Source organism: Sarcophilus harrisii, chromosome 4 (assembly GCF_902635505.1).
Source record: "Sarcophilus harrisii chromosome 4, mSarHar1.11, whole genome shotgun sequence".
Taxonomy (NCBI): domain Eukaryota; kingdom Metazoa; phylum Chordata; class Mammalia; order Dasyuromorphia; family Dasyuridae; genus Sarcophilus; species Sarcophilus harrisii.
In genome coordinates, this window is record NC_045429.1 from 165245152 (window position 1) to 165267038 (window position 21887).

The following is a 21887-nucleotide window of genomic DNA, read 5'->3' on the forward strand; positions in this document are numbered from 1 at the left end:
AGATCAAGATAATCAGTACCCCTCTCTGCTTGCCTCAGGGAGTAGCTTGGTCTATAAAATTCAGGCTTGCTTTCAGTGCCATTCCTTGCTATAAAGAGCCTGCCCAGATTCAGGATTTCATTATTGAGGCCATTCACACCCCTTCTATTCCAGTCCATCCTATGGGATCCTTAACCACATTCTTCCCAAAGTTCCCTACCATGAAAGGGTAAAATGTTGTCCACCTATAAAATGTTGGAGTCTTCTCTATTCCTTCTGACATAGGGATACCAAAGACTATCCCATCTTCATTTATTTCTGTAATTTTTTGATGATTAATACTAATACATTGGTTTTAAAATGCAGCCACCTCTAAACCATCCCTTGGGGGATTGTCTGCATTATGACTTATCAGAGGCAAATCCAGCTTTCAAGTTTATCAGTACTCTCCTTAAGTAATTAATCTGTTGATATCTTAGTGCTCTCTTTCTAATTACCTTTATTTTATATGCAGCATGCATCCCAAATCCTGTTAAGAAATAAATATAAATAAGTGCCCCAGTGAAGGATTTGCTGGAGGACGCATATGGAGGACATATCCTACAATTTTGGAAAGTAGTGCTCATAACAATAAGGATGCAGATTTGTTATGAATGTAAGATGCAGTTGTTACTGATTTTATGGAATATGTAATCCCCAAAATCCCCTCTCTTACCTTCTTTATTATCCTCCCAAACCCTCAGGCTCCCATGCTAGGAATGTTGCTAGATTCCTTACAACTATTTTTCCACATCCAAGATGTTGTCAAGACACCTTGATATCACCTTTGCAACAGCTCTTGAATATCCCCCTTCCATTCCTCTAATGTAGGTCCTCCATCACCTCATGCCTGGATTATTACAGTATCCTGCTGGTGGGTCTGCTTGCCTCAAATCCCTCCTCATTTTAGTCCATCCTTCATTTGGTCACTACAGTAATTTTCTGGAAATACAGGAACTCAATAAATTCCAGAGGCTTCCTGTTGCTTCCAGGAGTAAATACAAAATGCTCTTTGGCATTCAAAGTTCTTCAGAGCACACCTTTCCAATCTTCTGGAATTGGAAGTAAGATGTACTCTTCCCAAGATGTTGTCTTCAATTGAGTGACACTGGCCTCCAGGTTCCATTGGTTTGTGTACTTTATATCATTTTAATAGAAATTAATTTTGTATTAAATTTCTAAATTTGTATTTTGTATAATATAGTATTTATAGATACAACAAAATTTTTGGGTTTTTGTTGTATCTATTAATATAATCATAGTATTTTTGTGAGTTTTGTTATTGATACGGTCAACTGTGCTTATAAGTCAAATTACTATTATATCAAGAAAAAAGTTACTTGGTTCACAATGAAAACAAATTTCCTTAGTTTGCCTTCACTAATTTGGTGAAATGAGCTTCCAGGATAACAAATCTAAGAACAGTTGATCCTGTCCCCCTTGGGGGGATTTTCTTGGCAAAAGTACCATTTTCTTCTCCAGTTCTTTTACAGATGATGGAACCGAGGCAAACAGGGTTAAGGGATTTGGCCAGGGTCACCCATCTACTCATGTCTTTCTGATTCCAGTCTTTGTATTCCATCCACTATGGTCTAGTGGCCCTTCCGTTGGCATTAGGAAGGCTATAGAAGTAGGTGCTACATACAGCAGAGGTGAAACTGATGACTCACCAGAAAGATGATAGATATGGATTGAGAGGGATAGGAAAAAACATGGAAGCTCATAGATGGTTGGGACCAGTCACCTTCTCAACCTTATTCTTGGTTCTATGGAAGGAACATCTGCTCAGCCATCTACTTCATCCCATGGGCCAAATTTCTTAACCTCTCACTTCTTCAATGTTTGACATCTGTTTAAATTTCCACATGCTATCCCCTTCATCCAAAATCCTTTGTCAGAAGGGATTTTAACCTAGGTTTTTCTCAACTTCAGGTCACCTATTGCTACCCCTCATTTTTCACTGAGCAAATAAATGGTGCAATGGATAGTCTAGGCCTGGAATCAGGAGAACCAGAATTCAAATTTCACCCAAGATTTTTACTGTGTCATCCTGGCAAGTAATTTAACCCTGTTTGCCTCAGTTGCTAGAGAAAAAAATGGCAAACCATTTCAGCATTTTTGCCAAGAAAACCCCAAATGAGGTCACAAAATGTTGGATAGAATTTAAAAATGGCTAAACAAACACGATACATTTGGAATCTACTTGTTTGTTTATGGCACCAGCTTCTGGCTCTCTCTACTGAAAACTGAACAACTACTTGAAAAATCTGACTCATGTAAAATTGAAGCTGATTATTTTAGGAATCCAAATCAAGCTTTGTTACTGATGACTCGTAATTGTTGTTTTAATGGAAGTTTAATAGGGAATTGTCTCAATGCTCTCTTTCTTGTAAATCTAGGTTTATATGGTTATGTGTTAAAAGATGGATCTAAGATTTCCAACTCCCTGGGTCTGTTTACTTTTTTTTCTTGCTCTTTCTCATGTGGTTCCTTCCTTATGATTCACTAGTAGAAAAATGGAGATCCTTTTTTTGAATCATTCTTGCCTTGTACTAATGTTTTTTCATTTCATGATATGAGAAATAATGTGACTTCTACTATTAGACTTGCTTATCCATAAATTTTCTAAAAATGTATTATTTTCTCTTAAGTATTCATAGAAATGCATCCTCCTGGGGATGTGTTAATGGATACCATGATATACCATGGGTCTGTCATATGGTCTTCTAATATGACCCAATCATCTTTTCTTTTTTTTGCTTCTAAATGTGTTATGGGGACTCCACAACCTGTTTCTAGCATTGTTGCCCAGCTTTTTGCAAGTTTTTATATTTGAATGAGTAGTTTTAGGAAGGCAACTTGGTCTCTCATTTAATTCAGTGTTTTTTCAGTTAATCCTCTATGGAGCAGCTCAGCTTGAAATGCTTTCAAAAATCATATCTAAAATGCATAAGTATTTCTGCAGTACTTATCACAGTAGTATGAGGTGCTTTGACAAATGTGTTATTTTAATATGAAAGCAAAGTACATAAAAGAAAATAAAAAAAATGACACTCTGTCAGAGCTCCTGTTTATGGCTTCATTTGTTGAATTCTACTGATATACAAAAATTATTTCAGAGGAAACTGTTAAGAAATAAGATCTTTACTATAAGATAATCCTCCCTTGGTTTTAATTATTCTTCAAAACCCCCCAAAATAGGACAAAAACTGATCTTGAAAAGAATTTCCTATATACTATAGAACAATGTGGAGAGTTAGCTTGTTATTTTCCAGGAAGGAATTGGATTCTATTTTATTCAGTACTAAAAAACCCTTTGAGCTCAGCTTGAAGCACATAGATGGGGAGGGAGGGTGTTTAGGAGTAGGAACCAGGAAATAAAAAAGCAACAAAGGGCAAACAGTATCTTTATTAGGAGGAATGAAAATGCCTTAAATTTATTGATATAAACAAATGTACTGTAATTCATCCACTGAAAAATTAGCTAGAATCCAGGAGATATGACCCAGAAGGCAATGATTCCATAACTAAACTAAATTATTTTTCCTCTGTCACAATTTTCAATTTTCAATCAGCAGCAAGCATACATTTTACAGAGACTACAGAGTAAGACTGGGAAACCAACTAGAAACATCTTGGGTAAATATACATGGATGCTTTTTAAAACACGGAACTAGTGCAAAGAGCATCGGATCATAAAAGACAGCCAGACCAGGAACAGACTTCAAAAAGCAGAAAATAAAAATCTATTTTTATTAAGAAATAAAAAAGACAGAATATATTATTTACTGAGGAACAAGAATACATACTGAGTTTGCAATATCTCTCAAGGACTGGCTACAATAATTACATTTAAAAGTGTGTATTCAAGTATCAATACACAGTAAGCATAAACACTGCTAAATAAAAAAACATGATGCATAGGAAAGTCATAACTAAAACCACTTCATTTGGTTTACATGTTGAAAAACTAAGGCCATGTTAATATGGCAAGCTTTCCCCATAATACTGCATTTTTCTCTATATACATTATTTGTCTCTCCAGTCTTAGAATGAATGTCAGTGATTTGAGGGGATGGGAATCTGAATAGGTGAAATCCCTGTGTCTGAAAATTAATAAATTTTTAAAAAGAGAAATGACTCCCAAGATGGTAGAAACAAATTGGTTTAGTTGAAAATTTTGATGGTTCAGAATCAGCACCCCTAGATAATAAACTAGCACCAATGCCCATGTGCACTGGTTAATTTCTTGCCCAAATATTTGCTACTTGTCATTTAGATATGCCATGAGGGAATTTCTCATTTTTCTTTAGATAGTATTAATCTTTTGCTTTTCTTAAAACTATATTCCTGGTTTCATTCCCAGGTTAGATGGGGACCTGGTTACAGAAACTGCTTTGAAATCAAAACCAAAACAAGTTTGTTTGCTTTATAATATTAAAGAATGAACACAGTGCTTGGACAGGTATGCATGAAATGAGTGTCTTGTGTTTTTAGAAATTATAATAAGAAGAATTATTTCCCCAAATGAGAGGAAAAGCCAATCAGTAAAGTAGGATCATTCCTATTCAGATGCTTACAGAAAGCAATACCACCACAGGAATGCACAGTGTGCAGGTCGGATATGCTGGCAGGAGTGTTGGCATTCCTTGGGCTCACCCAGCCCACATTCTATTTAACTATAATCACAATCTTATCTATTCCAGCAGCAGAATAATACAAGGAAAGTGAGATGTATGTGTTTACCAAAGAGACATATTAGAATCTGAAAAGATTTCAAGAAAGAGATGAGTATTAGAGCAATTTAGAATATATTTAAATAAAAAACTGGACTTCAAAAGTTTTTTTCTTTATTGTTGATGTTCAGTCTTACTTCAAATAATTCTCTCTTGATTTGAGCTTGGATCTCAGGTTTTGATAAAAGTTCCTTTATCTGTTTGACTTTGGACAACACACCCATCCTTTCTCCAAGCAAAGCTTCCTTAAGTAAGTCCATGATTATGACAGGTTTCTTGCCTATAGGAGGAAAAAAATTACATATTTTTGCATTTAATGAATGTCAAAGAAAAACATAAAAATACAGCACAATGATTTATCAAAACTGATTTTTAAAAGCCTTTAAAATGGTCCGTATTTTATAGAAAAGGTAACATCATATGAAAAAATAGAATTTACATGATATCTCTTACTGTAAATAACAATAATGGCAGGGAGGCAAGACAATCAGAACAAATGTCAGAAAAATTACATACAGGACGGCTGTACTGATGGTGATCACTTCTACAATGGCCATGTTTAACCTTAGCACTAGTTGGCTTTATAATGGCAGAATTTGCGATTTTTGGCCTTAGAACAAGCAGTCAAAAACCCTGCTGTTCAGCAAGGCAGATGGCATTATTTCCACTTATGGCAAGGCCTCTTCCATGTCCATAAATGTGTAGCGTTCATGGGGTGGACAAAAGTCTTGTCCCCCTCTCTCATAACACAAAGGCATCCTAGCAAACGTGTGTAGACAGAACTCGAGTCTCTTTTCATAGCTTCATAGCTGGGAATAGCTTTATTCCCAGCACTCTATTTGTGCAGACGCCTCTCCTGGCAAAGTGTATTAGGACAGGGGCCGCATTTCAATGAGACACACTTGGACAGCCAGTCCAGGGCAAGTCAGTCAATGGGACTTCATACATCAGCCCTGGGAGGTGTCTTGTAGGCCTTTTGGGAAGGGATGATCAGTTCTCATTTCCTGTTATTATCGCTGTTGTTTGTGTCTGCATGCCCCGGCTCTGTAGGTTTCACAGGGCTTCCATCCACCTGCCTAGCTTTGTTCTGGGTTTCTTCTAAATACTGCTGCACGGCCTTGAGGACGGCATTCTCCACCAGCCTCTTGCTGAGTCGCACCAGTTCAGCATCATCTGGTTCTCTTCCATTCTTTTCACCTACATGCCATAATAGACAAGAGAAGTCACAAATATCATATTGCCATAGAAACTAGGCATGCATGGGGACTTATTGATTCAGCCACTTAAAAATGGACAGTCCTTAACAAAATTAAATTGGATTTCTACATCCCAAATATCAGCTTTGTTTTTTATTTTTCATTTGGCAAAGCAGGGGCCTGGCTCATTTCTTAAAAGGTCATCTGAAAGGCAATTCATTAGTGCCCAGGAAATCCTCTATTTAGAAATGCTGGGAACTCTACCTACAAATGTTCTCCTTATATGTAAAGCCCAATCACTCCAGCCCAAGTCCGTTTGCCCACATGGATACATTAGTCAGCATTTCATTATTTCCTATTAAGAAAATTTCTTAAAGCTGATTGTTTTGCTGTGTACCCTCTGTACCTCTTCTCCCCTCCTTCCCACCCCTCTTGTTATTATGCAACTAAAATTTCCTTGTATTCTAACTATTTAGGGATACTTAAAGTACTTGTAGATTCGTTTTTGTTTTTTAATAAATTCTCAGTGCTTTCAGTTAAAAGGAAAAAAAAAAACACTTGGATAAATTACTCCTGTTCAGTTCTAAAATGGCTCAAAGAATCATTGGTTTGTTATAAGGTGGTGAAAGGAAGAGTGTTTTTAATCTTGTTGCTGTTGCTATACTTTAAGAAATTGCTCAATTTAAGAAATTGCTCAAGGGAATTTTAGAGCAGTAGTCATGACTTACTAAATGTTAACATGCCTATAGCTATGACTTCATGGCTGGGGATATTAAAAAAAGAATGAATAGATGAAACTACCCTGCCCTTTTCTATGGAAAAAGGTCTAGTTCACAACCTAGAGAGACTGAAGTGATTAGTAAATTCTCTTGGACTCAAGTAAGCAGTAATTTACTCTACAAATCATGGGGTAGCTGGAGCACTTAAGCCTAGTCTAAAAAAAAAAGCCTAAAGTATTGAGAGATTATATGGCTAATGGGTACCAATATATGGTTTATTTCTTACAATATCTATAATTCAAATTTCCTTTTGTCATCATGTTATGGAAAAACTTCCCTTTAAAGACAAACCAAAGATAAAATGTATCACATCATGGCTCAAAGAACCAAGTGTTTTATAAGACTCAAGTTAGAAAAGAAGGAAGGAAAGGAGGAGAGAGGGAGGGAGGAAGGAAGGAAGAAAGAGAGGGAGGGAGGAAGGTTTCATCCTTCCCCATCTCAATAGCCTATAACAATGGGCTGAACTTAATTAGATGAAATTCAATGGTGAAAAATAGAGATCAATTTCACAAATACAAAATAAAAGAGATGTCACATACTAGATAATGTGTGACTAAGACATATCTGAAAAAGACAATTAGTGGATTGCAAATTAAGAGTCAATAGTGAGATAAGAAATAAAAGACTTAATATAATATTAAACCATATTAAGATATCCATTAGCAGACAGGTGGTACAGTAGATAGAGAATGGATTGCATAGTTGGAAGATATGAGCATAAATCTGGCCTCAAAAACTTATTAGATATGTGACCCTGAGTAATTCACTTAATCAAAACTTTTTAATCTGTAAAATGGGGATAACACTAGCATTTGCCTCACAGAACTATTTTGAGGATCAATAATATAATAAAGCACTTTGTGAGCCTTAAAATGCTTTGTGTATACTGGTTATAATAGTAAGAATGCTACTAATAAGAGGAAGAGGAAGAGGAGGAGGAGAAGGAAGAGTTGTTTTAGGACTAGCTATCACAGCTCCTTTACTGTGCTGTGATTAGACCATAAAAGAGTATTGTGTTCAGTTCTACGCACCACATTTTAGGAAGGACATAATATTCTCAAGAGCATTTACACAATGGCAACCACAACAATGAAGGGTTTTTTATTTTTTTGAGTTTATGAGTTTATAAAGTTTATGGATCTTTAGGGATACTTAATTTGGAGAAGATTTGGAAGAATATGCGGGCTTTTTTCAAGTTCTTGAAGGAGAGGTTTGAAGTTCCAAAAGGGAAGATAAGTATGGTGGATGTACAATTAAAGCTGAACAAAGGTTGAACAAGCTACCTTGAGAGAAAGCAGGTACAAGCCAAGCCTGAATGACGACCTGCAGAAGATTTAGGCTGATCCCACAGGACCTCTGAATACTCTTCCTAACCTGAGATTGTGTGCTGCTGATTCTAAGACAAGTATTAACGCATGTATTGGAAAATTCTAAGTGAGAATACTACTCTCCCCCCTCCCAAAGAAAAAATAAAATCTAGAGATAAGCTATATATACTCTTTCTAAATCTTCATTAGGCTGACTCATAATCTTTTAGCATTCAAAATTCAAATTAGCTATTGTCAACTATTCATTATCTTTACTATAAAATGGGAGTTCAGGGTCACAATTGGTATTCCAAAAACAATAGAGTTTTTTTGCCATTCAAAATACAATATGTAATAACAGCAATATTATTTTAAGAATTATTTTGAGTGAATAAATTATTTTGACTATAATAAATGCCCAGATTAACTATAAAGGATATAAGAAGAAAGATGCTATCCAATTCAGAAAAAAAAATAGATGTATAGAATAATTTTGCATATATGCATATTCAATAATTTTACATATACATACATAGGAACACAATACATGTGTGCATATACATATATATGTACAATATGCATTGCACACATCTATTTGTGTTTAATCATAGCATCTCTAGGGATAGTTGGAGGGAAGGTAGGGAAAAAAAGGAGAAAAAAAATGACATAATTTTGTTATTTGAAAGGAAAAGCAAGCAAATTGTGTATAGTGGATTTGTAGTTTCATGTACAATCATCTTTTTTATTGTACTATGTTATGGGAAATGCTTGTTTTATTCCATATATTAATGTAATAAAATAAATAAAATGGGGAAAATAAATAAATGCAATACATGATGATTTTTTCAGATTTCTTTTTCTGTTTTGCTTACATTTATATTAAATAACATTCCCAGCCACTCCCAATTGTATCCCCAAAGGAGCAACTGTGGTATACTGTTAAGGGCTTTGAACTCTGAATTTGGAAATAAATCAGAAGAAATTATTTTATGTAAAGTGTTTCATAAAATGTCAGTATTGGTAATAATTAAGTTATTAATAATTGACAATATCAAAGAGGCAGCCACTTGGTACAAAGAAGCATAGTATTGCAGAAAGAGTTTTAAGTTAGAGTTTGTGAGGGCCTGGGTTTGGATCCTGATTTACTCTTGAGGGCAGAAAAATGTGTTTTTTAACCTATTTACTGGCTCTTAAGTAAGCCAATTAATTTCCCTGAAACCAAGTTTCTTTATCTGTAAAAAAAAAAAAGAAATATCTTCTATTTTAGCTTCATATGACAGATTACATACACACCACACATATAGTGTCAGCATCAGTATTAATAACTGAAGAGCCACACTGTACAAAGCAGCATGTGTCAGAGCAAAGATTTTAAAGGGAGTCTTCCTCACTCTATGTCCAATACTGTGTCATGCTCCTTCTCCCTAATATAAAAATTGTGCCATTGATAAACTACAACATAATCTATAAATGTCCATGGGAAGGTGATGAGATTAAGCAGAACATTGCGGTATTGTAGAAAAAATACTGGTCAGTGAAAAATTAAGAAAGACTGATTTCTAGTGCTGCAGTTTAGTAGTGATATGCCTTTGGATTTCAACAGTTTGGTCCTTGGTTTTCACATCTTGATACATGTCTTATTTACCTCACTGGGTCATCTCAAGGATTAATTGAATTAGCTAATAGCAACTGTCCTAAAAGCTTTAATAAACTAACTTTGCAGATGCTGTATTGTGAAAATACTTTGCAAGATTTAAGCCATTTTACAAGTGCATGTTGGAAAAGGTAACAGGTTCTGTATTTATTAAATTACAAAGTCCACAACATCAGAAAATATTTCTATACTTGCACTCTCAATAATAATAGGTGTTTATAAATGCTAATGAATGGGATGATAAATTATTTTCAGTATTCTAATTTTTTTTCCTATTTTAGGGCCTTCAGGAATACTAAAATTCATTTATGGAGATCCAAAAAATATACTAATTCCTAATGTTCAGGCATGGGTTTATATATACCCACTTTTCAAATCAAAGGCACTTTTTGTACCCCACAAAGTATAATGAATCATAACAACACAAAAAAGCAGTTTAATTATCATGAAAGGAAATGAATAATCATGGTCCTGAATTGAGAAGGAAATTCACTTTCATTTTGTCAGAACCAGGAGGACAATTATAGTTTGGTTGTAGAATCCAGTACACATTGTGGGACTGGGAAGTAATAAATGCCTTTGCTTAACTGGAGGAAGAAAGAAGAGGTGAAAGGAAAATGGAATATCAAAGTTTTTAAAATAAAAGGCAACAATACATTTAAAAAAAATGCTGGCTAAGTTCTCTTCAGGACCAAGTTCATTATGAGGTACTTTCTCTCTCTCTCCCTCATAGTGCCTTCCTTCTAATAGTGCCATTCTTCTTACTCTAGCTAACTCTGGTCAGTCTAACTTAACAGGCAATGGCTTTTTCTTACCTCATAGATTATTTTCTTTTTACTGGTTATTTGTGAGTTCTCCTAAGGGAAATTGTCCTGTTCCTTTTCTAACTATGTGCTCTCCCAACTCTATTTCATATTTACCATTCCTGATGTCTATTGCATTTCTTCATTTTGTCTGTAACTCCTTCCCCTAAATAAATCTACTTTTTTGTCAACAAATATATATTTTTGATTATTCATGAATTTTTGTAATTCCTTCTTTGAAAAATATATTTTTTTAAAACTGTATGACCCTAGACAAGCTATTTAGCATTTCAGTGTCTCAATCACTGAGACTTTAAATCTTAGAGAAGGTAGGTAATCTCTATGGCTAATAAGAAATTTTGAGTCAAGTCCAAAAAACAAACAAAAAACTTGAACCCCAAACTAAACAACCAAACCCCCAATATTTGTGATCACTTTAGCATGAGTAGGATTCACCAAGACATTTGTGCCTAAATTAAAGAAACCAGAAATATTGCGGACATCACAGCCATCGTGTTGGCCACATGGCAAGTCTTTAAACTTCTTTAAGTTAACTCTTTAAAAATTCTAAACTGCCAGGAAGGTACCAGTATGCATTAATAAAAGAAGTCATCTCAACCAGAAATTTCTCATATCAATGAAATCTCAAGTCCAGACTTTATCTTTATCGATATTACCTCTGGATTTAGTAATAATATACCTTTTTTTTTAAAAACAAGTTTTTCCTAACAAAAAAAGAGAAAGACAACCACAAGATAACTAAGATTACTTAGTTTTTGGAGTCAGCCAGGAGTTTTTATTTTTACCAGAGGGTGAGAGGTTCTGTTTTTAAAATATTCAGCAGTACCTCTGATGCTAGATCTGAATTTGATAGAATTTTAGTCTAAAAATGTAGTCCAAACTTAAACTCATAGGAAAGACAAACTGGTGAGCATGTTCTCCAAGCTATGAACTTTGAAAACCTAATAAACCAAGGTCAGATGTATCTTCTCCTTCCTGTTTTTTGAGGAGTTTGGCTTAAATTTCTTATCTCTTCTCTGCAGAGAGCTAAGCAGTCCCTTTCATGTAATAGTACTTAACAAATGCTTATTGGTTGACTGAACTGGAGAATTTATCTTTTATTGAACATTGGATCTAGAAGTTTCTTCTTTATTTTCTCTGTTGTGTTAGTGTTTCTATGATGCACTTACTTTCCTCCTTTAAAAGAATTTATGGCACTCCAATTCTATATCAGGTCTGCCTTTTTTTTTTTTTTTTTTTTTTTTTTTTTAAAAAAACATGTTCCAGCATGGAATGTGGTTCAGTTCAAGGGTCCTGGATTTCAATCTTTGCTCAGGCATTATCTTCATGACTTTGGGCAAGCTACTTAAAATCCCTAGACCTCAGTTTCTTTAAATATAAAATGACTTCTAAGATAGCTTCTGATTCTGAGTCTATATTCCTTTTCCAAATCACATAATTGCTTTGTAATATGTATTTATAGTTTTGATAATTTCCAGCAAAATATAAGCTTCTTGATACCAGAAATTGTTTGTCAATTTATTTCATAATTCCCATCTCCTAGTACAGTGCCTTGCATGGAGTAGGCACTTAATAAATATTAGTTGGATTGGCTTATCATTTTCTAGTCAAGTTAATTTTCCTTAACTCCTTTCTGGAGTTTCTACGTTTATCTGTCTACCTAGTTAGAAAACACTGGATTTTTTTAGTTCAATGGTTTATGAACAAAATGTTAAACTAAAAATTTTCATTAAAAAATCAAGTTAAAATCACATAGAAAGTATGGGGTGAAGGGCATTTACTTGGTTTGACCATTTACTTTGGTTTGCCTGAAAAAGACATTAAATAATTATAATAAAATTAAACAAAAAGGTCAATCCAAGGGTTTCTTTATCCCACAATCTTTTCTAATACTCTCTGAAATGAAATAAAATTTCAAAACTATCATTATCTTCAAATCTTATTTCAGATGCTTATCAGCTAAATGACCTTGGTCATCTTATTTAATATCTCAGATCCCTCAATGTGCAAAAAAGAGAAAATAACATTTGAGTATTTATTTCACAAATATAATAAGATTTCATAAGCCTTAAATAATTATTTGAATTTCAATTGTTATTTATATTATTGCTATCTTCAATTACCAACAATAGGTCTAGGGGATAAAGGATGAGTTAGCAATGACCAATATTCAGAAATCATAGACTCTCATCTGCAAAAAAATACTGTAGTTGGAAGGTGTCTTAAAAAGAATGAAATCTAAATCATTTATTTTACACGCAAATAAACTGAAGTTCAAAAAAAGGGATATCACTTACCTAGGACTTCAAAAAGTAATAACAGTTACAAATGATGCTGAGACTTAAGTATTTTGATTCTTTATCCAGTGATCTCTCCAAAATGAGATCCTCCAAAATGACCTCCAAAATGGTATACTAGTCCTTTCATTCAAAAAACAATTATGTAATTAAGTGCATGTGTGCTCAAATTCTATACACATCTATTGCAAGACTACCTTGAGGGGATAAAAATATGAACAAAACCCCATCATTCTTCCTTTTAGCACATTTACAATTACAATGACTATATTGTTAAATACTTATGTAAAACATTTGTATATTGCTTTAAATTTCACAGAGTGGTTTTTTAAAAATTATTTTATGTTTAATTCATGGAACAAAAGTGTTTTAAAGACTCATTTGATCCTCACAGCAATGTTAGGTTAAGTATTTGGGGCATTTATAACCATCATTTTATAGATGAAGTAAGGAAGGTTAGGAGCAAATGAATAACTTATCAAGGTCAAACAGCAGAGTTGAGGACGCAGGTTGGGTGATAAAATGGTCATGCAAATAATAAGTGTAATATAAAATAGAATATGAGAATGAAAGAAGTTTAAACAATGCTAAAAGTTTTCAAAGGAGGAAGGGGTCATTTTTGAGGAATATAGAAAGCTATATAGAAAAAAAGTGGCATTTCATCTAGTATTTATATTAGATTTTAAGATTCCCAAAGTACTTTTGTATCATTTGTAAATTTTATTAATATCCCACCTATACATTCACACAAGCTAGTGATACAAAAAAAAAGTTACAAAGAATTAGCTCAAGGACAAATCCCTGAGATGCTCCTCTAGGAATGTCCATACATGTCGAATAGAGATTAATGGCCATTCTGTGGGGCTGGAAATTCAATCACTTCCAAACTCACACAAATGCATTATTGCTGTCTAGGTCCTATCTCTCATTAATAAGTCCACAAACATAGCATAGGTTTGCTGATATCAGAATAAAACCACATTTGTGGTATTTCACTGGTCTATTGCTTAGCAGATCACTCATTATATTAACATTAGTGAAACTATCTGCCTTCATAATCTGTGTCACAAAAATGATTAAAGATTATAAGGAAATAATTTTCATTGCTCCTAGGATAAAATGCAAACTCCACTTTTTGCCATTTGAAGCTTTTCACAATCTGGCTCCTGCCTGGCTTTCTAGGATAATTACACATTTCTCCTGCTAATATACTCTATGCTCCAGGGACACTAGCCAACTTGATCTTCCCAAAAAATGACACTAGGCTTAAATGTTCTCTTAGAATCCCTAATTCTTTTCCACATTTATGCCAGCTCTTTGAGGAGGAGCCTTTGCTGATTCTCCCATTTATACATACCCGCTCCCAATATTAAATTTTACATGAATTTTATACATGACCCTGTATTTATTAAAATAATTATTAATTTAATAATTAATTGTATAAATTAATTGTAATTAATTAATGTGCTACTCCCAGTGGAAGATAACATCCCTGGAGACAGAGATTTTAAGTTTTAGTTTCTGTAAACCAAGCACCTAGCACAGTGCCTAACACACAATCAATACTTACTAAATGTTTCTTTATTAACTGGCTGATTGGTTGACCAATAGAAGAGGTAACAATTGGAAAACTATATTAAAATTCCTTATCTTTGTCTAATCTGCTTAGATGATATCATGCTGGGTTGGGAATTCAATGTGGTCTATATGTTGCTGTATTTTTAGGTTAGTCCCAGATTAGTTCCACAGTTAATCAATAAACATTTGTTAAGAGCTTTACCATGTGCTAAGCATTATACTAGACATTGAAGATACAAAGAAAAACAAAAAACACAGTCTCTGACCTCAAGGAGCTCCATTCTAGTGGTAAAGACTCACAAAAAAAAATTCATTGAAAATATAGACAGGAGATGAAGGGTCCATTGACCTTCATTGGAACTACCTTATACATCATTCAGAATTAATGCTTAGCATGGCAGACAAGGCTCTTTCTTTCTTTTCTTTCATCTTTCAAATGATTTTGCAAAATTTGATTTAAATTCTGAACACAGAGAAGTAAGTGCTTGGGAATGTTTAAATGGTACACATTTGGGGAAAAAAATGTTATTATGTAGTTAAATAAGTTATGACTACAAAAGAATATCTTCAGTGGGCCACAGCAGAGAACATTATAAATGCAGAGATTACTCATCAATACATTTCACAATAGATGAGCTTAGGTTATATCCTGATTGAAAAAAAATACTATTTGAAACTAAAAAGCTTCAAGAAGGCAAGATTGGTCACAAATGATCAGTCAAGGAAGCAGTCGGAGGAGGCAGACAGTTGAAAGAAGTTGTTTTTGATAGATACTTTTAAATTCATATAGGCATGAGAGTGCCAATGAAAATTAATGGAGGAAATAGAGCATATCTACAAAAGATGGGAGTTTGTTGAACCCACAAATTTATTGCATTAGTACCCAAAAACACAACTGGGAGAAAAATTCAGAATATCTATTTTCCTCCCATGTGACTTAAGACTATCATTTCATTTCCAGAAAGGAAAAAGGGGAGGGGAAACCCAGACCAAATTTAATATTTTGGGGGGCCTTTTCCTATATTGAAATTTTAATTAAATGAGTAGCTAAGGCAAAGCAAATCTCCTGGGAGCAAATATTTGATAACACAGTCCATCATGCACTATATTTAATATATTCATTAAACACACACACAAACCCCAAGTCAAAATTATCAACCCAGGTCCTTATCATTTATGGGTGCTAGGGGATACAGTGGACAGACTTGGAATCAAATGCTGTCTCATATACTAGTCATATGACCAAAATGAGGTTACTGAGCATCAGTCTTCTCAGCATAATCTATCACCTAGAAAACTAGCCCTAATACAGGAAGATCTGATTTTTATTATTATAACTACTGTTATATCCATATTTTCTTCACTAAGGTTTCAAAATCAAATGCATTTTTTTCTCTTTGAAGCATTAAATTATACTAAAAATGAAAACATATGAAATAGATTCTCTTTACCACTCTGCTCCTCCTACTCAGTTCTAAGAGATAATTCTGGCACTTTCTCAGAGATCCTTCTCCTACAAGCTAAAAATATTGTGTTAGTACAATGCAAAGGATAGAATATTTGTTCACCTTTCTCCTAGGTGACTTTTAGTCTTATAATAGGGCTTTCTTAATTTGGATTCCCATGAATTTGCATTCTAAAATATCTTGATAGGATGGTAGAATAGATTGGTAAATTTTAAGCTCTCCCAATTTCCTTCCCAATAGAAAAATTTACACCTCAGGGCAAATAAGGACTAGTGAAAGATCAAGAAGTCTTGGAGCAGAACAGGGGTCCTCCTGGAACAACCCAAGAAGATCCAAAGAAAGGTCCCTGGCCAAGGATTAACTAGTGTGAAGTGCAAACACCTCTGGGCTGGCTCCACAGAAACACCCAGGAGAGAGCCCAGGGCGATCTGGGCTTGACTGGAGCCTCAGCAGGAACCACAGGAACTTTTACCTCCAGTACAATATTCAGAATCAGAGTCTGGTAAGACAGAGGGAACCTTGGCTTATTAGGAAAGCCAGGCCCAGCTGTGCTACTGAGAACATGACCCTGGGGGAGAAGAAGCCAGCAACTGATGAGGGCAGAAGCAGTGGGGCAGGGATGCTGCTGACTGTGGGCATTTGAAGGAGTGGGGAGCTCATGGTTTGGGGTCCAGGTCAGAGGGGACAGCTGAAGTGAAGCTAGAGGCGCCATCCTCTCCACCCCAGGATTAGAGGTGCTTACACTAATATCTCTTATTTAAAAAAAAATGAAATGACAAAGAAGAAAGACCCAACTATAGACATTTACTACAAGAACAGGAAAGACTGGGGTTCATCCTGAGAGGAGGACACTCAAGTGAAAAAAGCTTCTTCTACCCTAAAGAATAACATGAAATGGCTCTGTACCCAGAGAGAATTTATATAACTCCAAAGTGACTTTAAAAATCAAATGAGAGCCACTGAAGAAAAATTAAAGTATAAAATAAAATAAAATAAAAACCAAGAAAAATAAGATTACCAAAAAAAGTTAATCAACTAGAAAAGGAGACAGAATCTTAAAGAAGAAAATAATTCTTTGAAAATTAGAATTAGGCAAAGCGAAGCCAATGAACCTACATAATAAAACAAAATATAAAGAATGAAAAAATAGATTATGTGAAACAACATAAGAAAAATGACAGATCTGAAGAACAGATAAAGAAGAGAAAATATACGAATAATTGGACTACCTGAAAGCTGTGACCAAAAAAAGAACCTTGACACAATAATGTAAGAATAACTCAAGAAAATTGTCTTGCAATAATAGAACATGAAAGGAAAGTAGAAATAGAAAAAATCTGCCCATCACCATCTCAAAGAGATACTTTATGGAAAACACATAGAAATACCATTGCCAAATTTCAAAACCCCCAGATTAAAGAGAAAATTTTGCAAGAAACAAACAAACAAAAAAACTATTCAAATATCCTGGAGCTATGATTAAAATTGTACAGGATTCATCAGCAGCCACAGTAAAAGATCACAGATCATGGAATCATATATATCAGCAATCAAAAGAACTACATCTGTAGCTAAAAATATTCTATCCAGTAAAATTATCCAAAATATTGAATGAAAAATTTGACATTCAACAAAGTTACTGATTTTCAGGACTTTCTTCTAATCAAACCCTAATAGAAAATTTAACATATAAGAGCCAATATCAAAGATTAATTTCAAGGAACTTAACATGGACAAATTGTTTATTTTTTTACCTAGAAATAAATGTATACCATATGTTTAAGATTGACATCAGTAATTGGGTAGCTCAAAAGAAAGATTGGGGCAGAGTTCAGTATGGTCTAATTCTAAAAAAGCAAAACCATTGAGGAAAAGGTAAAAAAAATAGTAATTATGTTACATAAATGAAGTACAAAGGAAAAATAAGACACAGGAAGGGGGAAGGAGGGCCTAAATTCTTAAAACCTACTCACATCAGGAAAGAGCTAAATAGGCAACACTACATATATACCATGAAAGATATAAAGTATATTAAAAAAATAAGGGGGGAGGGATAGGCAGATGGGGAAGCAAAGGGTGAGGAAAGATGACAAGGGAGGGAACCATGGGTACGGGGAGGTTAAGTAATAGTAGGGCAGGTTAAAAAGCAGAATTAAAGAAGACTTAGGGGAGATAGGAAAGAAGAGATATACTCAAACACTACAACAAGGATCAGAAGTAGAATAAATTTGAAAACAGAATATGTCTAGTAATCATTGATTTTAGAGAAATTCAAACTTATAGATTCAGTGAAGAGAGAAATCTATACTATATGTCAACCATACTAATATTGTTGCAGATGCATGTTTATGTGTGTGTGTGTGTGTGTGTGTATATATATATATATATATATATATGTATAAATGTATATCTGTGTATATGTAGGTATGTATGCATAGTGTTCTTTGTATGTGTGTATATAGATATATTTATATGTGTGTGGGTCTATGGGTGGGTGTGAATATATGTGTGTGTGTATCTGTATGTGTGTGTATGTCTCTGTGTGTGTATATATAAATATATCTATGCTTAATGTAGCCTGCTTAAGGGAAGCGAGTGGGATGCAAGGGGAAAAAAAGAATAACGTTTAAAAAGTGTGCAATAGAGAACAAAAGAACAATTTCCAAGGAAGCAAACAAAATATGGACACTCATGAATATAATTTCTTATATTACATATACTTTCTTGAATTGGAAATTTATTCTTATATATTTTTAATCTTCCCTGATATTCTGCTGGACACATGTCAATGTTCTATTTTGTTTTATTTTCTTTTTTCTGTTTTTCTTTTTTCTATTCTGTTTTTTTTCTTATTTTGTATTCAGAGCAATAAATAATTAAAATAAGAAAATAGCAATAAAAACAATTTTTATATAATTAGAATTAGAATAATTTGATGTAGTTACTGATTTGATGATGTATTTTAATATAATTATTTATTGTAATTGATAATTCCATAATCCCATAAATTTTATTCAATTTAAAATAGAATTCTTAGAAAGTGAAAGATAGGCTTTACCAGACTGCAAAACAGGTCCATGACACAAGAAAGTTAAAAAACTTCTGTCTTAGACAGTTCATGGGGAGAAGTTAAATGACTTAGTTGAGAAGTTACATGACTTGTCCACAGTGAGACAGCTAGTAAATGTTTTAGGAAAGATTTGAACCAAAATCTCAGCTATCTTCAAAGATCAGGAGTAGAATTTATTAGGGAAAAAAACAAAAACACTAACACTATTGACCACTGATCTTAGACAGTCAAACTTAAAGATTCAATGAAGAGAGAAATCTACTACACTGTACATCAGCCATACTACTATTATTGTCAGCAATACAAATGGTGAAAAGCAATAGCCAGTCATGTAAAAACTCTGATTTAAAATAATTAAGGGAGAGAGATCAATTCCTTTTTAATCCATCTCTTATATTCAAAGGCAAATTGCATAGTTATAAATATCTAAGGTAATTGCCATGAATTTTTAAAGAAAATTTAATGTGTTTGGGGTTTGATATAGGAAGCTTAATTGAACACTCTACAATTCTATTTTTTTCTATAAAAATTCTATAACTTACATAAATTATATGACGAGAACTGAATAGCAGTGAAAAATTACATGTTCTACTGCGTTTTAATGAATAATTAATTTAAAGGATACTTTTTTATTACAATTTCTAAGAAATCTGTAAATCTAATTAGAAGGAAATTTGGAAACAGTTTGTAATTGATTGATCTTAGAACATCTATTATAGCATTGAACACAGTAGACTAAGATTATTGGTTGAATGAGACTACAAATTCTGATTTTTCTATAATGTTCAATTAAATGGAGCCTACATTAAGCCATGTAAATTCTCCTTGATGACTGTTAACCATTTTTGTCTCATGGACTCCTTTGGCAGTCTGGTGAAACCTATGGAACAATTCTCAGAATATTTGTTGACTACATTCATAATTGAAGAAAATATTAAATTTTAGTTTATGATTAAAGAAACTACACATGAAAAAAAATTGGGGTGGGGGAGAGGGTCTTATCCAAGTTCACAAAGTCTCTGGAATTTATCCACATAATCCTAGATCTCTTACTATAGATAAATTTTGCAAGAGCCAAGATCAAGTAAACTGTTACTTGACTCTAGAAGCAATGATTTGAAATAACAATTAGTTAAAATTACTAGTAATTTAGAAGTATTAAAGGAATATACAAGAAAGGAGTAACCTAATATTAAACCCTAAATTACTCCTTTCCTGACAGTATAAATTAAGAAATTTAAAAATAAAGCCCAGTTTCAATATCTTAAGTCTTTAATATTATTAGTGAGCTTCAATATTTTGATTGTTATAAAAATTATGCTATCACAAATATAATTACTATAACACTAGGCTTAAAGTATCTCTGTTAACTTGGCTTCTTAGATCATTTGAACTTTTTTCCAATCAGCAAAAGCCACTACAGCTGTCTTTTTAAAAAGAAAAGGACAATTTTGTATTCTATATTTATTTTCACATGGAACAACAATTTCTGTGGCAGGTACTAAATCTCAAGGACAGTCTGAATAGCACATCCCTCATTATTCCTTGCCATCACAAACTTGTTTTGGGGGAGAAGGGGTTGGGGTTTTTGTTTTGTTTTTGAAATTCTACTATAGGCTGTCCCTTAAGCCAAACCTCCAGACTGGCTGAAAACTTCCATGAGCGAGTATACCTGAATGCAACCATGGAAAAGAAGAGGAAATGGTGTCAAAACTCAATCCCATGTCTATGCTGCCGCCTGGCATCATTCTCTATTAAACATTTGCTTGACACGAAGAGCTTCTTGGATCTCAGTTTACCATTGTACTAATCCTACTCTAAGGCAGTTTCTTCCTCTGTAAAATGGACTAGAGAATAAAATGGCAAACCATTCCAGTATCTTTACTAATAAGTCAGACACAATTAAAATGATTAAACAGCAACAACAAACAAAACAGGGATGATTATAGTAGCACCTACCTCACAAATGGAATTCTTTTTAAAAAAAAATTTTAAAGTACTGTATAAATATTAGCTATCATTACTGAGGGAGACAATACATAGAAAGCATAATGGATTCAGATTTACTTGAAGGAAGGGAGCTCTAACCTTTTGTTCCATAGAAAGGAGTAATAATAATGACAAAGACAATAGAAATAGCTGGTAAAAAATGCAGTAAATGAAATGAGCAAAAGGTTAGAGACTGGAGGAAAAGAGTGAAATGGATTCTTTCTTATCCTTTATCTTTCTGCTCTATGTCCCTATCATCTCTCCAAACAGGAAATCTGAAGAATTTATGATAGAATTAAAAAAATGAGGACCTAGGAAATTCTATGTATTTAAGATCTTGGGCCTTGAAGAATTTCTAAGCATCTAAGTAACCTTTATCTTTCCTGAGACAGTTTTTAGCAACTAGACGATTTTAATGGTTCCCTATTTCTGTTTTTTTGTCTTTTCTGAAGCAAGAAAGCCTTTAGGCTCGAGCTGCAGTATCTGAGTTGTGGATTTTCTGGGTAGTTTATATTAATAATCTTTTCTTGGATTCTGACTATTCTAGCCTATTATTCATCTTTCTTTTCTATGAATTTCTATTGTACCTTCAGTCTGTAGGACCCAATTTAATACTGGGCCATATACCTTTGTTTTATCTTCCTTATTAGAGTATGGTCCTTGAAGAGTTTCCAGGCATCTAAGTGACTTTTATCTTTACTGAGACCATTTTTAGCAACCAGACAATTTTAATTGCTCCCTATTTCTGTTTTTTGCCTTTTCTGAAGCAGAAAAGCCTTTAGGAGGTATAGCATCTGAGCTGTGAATTTTCTAGATAGTTTGGATTAATAATCTTCTCTTGGATTCTGACTATTCTAGCCTATTATTCATCTTTCCTTTCTATGAATTTCTATTGTACCTTCAGTCTGTAGGACCCAACTTGACACTGGGCCATATGCATTTGTTTTATCTTCCATATTGGAATATGAATTTC

The 21887-nt window shown here is 33.7% G+C and overlaps 1 protein-coding gene across 4 annotated transcripts in view; it reads right to left on the reverse strand.

The window, feature by feature from the left end:
* Positions 1-3757: 3757 nt before the first annotated feature.
* The window catches only part of AKAP7 (A-kinase anchoring protein 7), a 147357-nt gene continuing 129227 nt past the window's right edge, over positions 3758-21887 (reverse strand). For 3 of the 4 annotated variants that reach the window (XM_031964256.1, XM_031964255.1, XM_031964257.1), the window contains one exon: positions 3758-5951. In XM_031964256.1, the coding sequence (XP_031820116.1) occupies positions 5752-5951 (200 nt within the window). In that variant the 3' untranslated portion in view covers positions 3758-5751. The remainder of the gene's footprint in view (positions 5952-21887) is intronic. The other variant, XM_031964258.1, reaches the window with a different exon arrangement.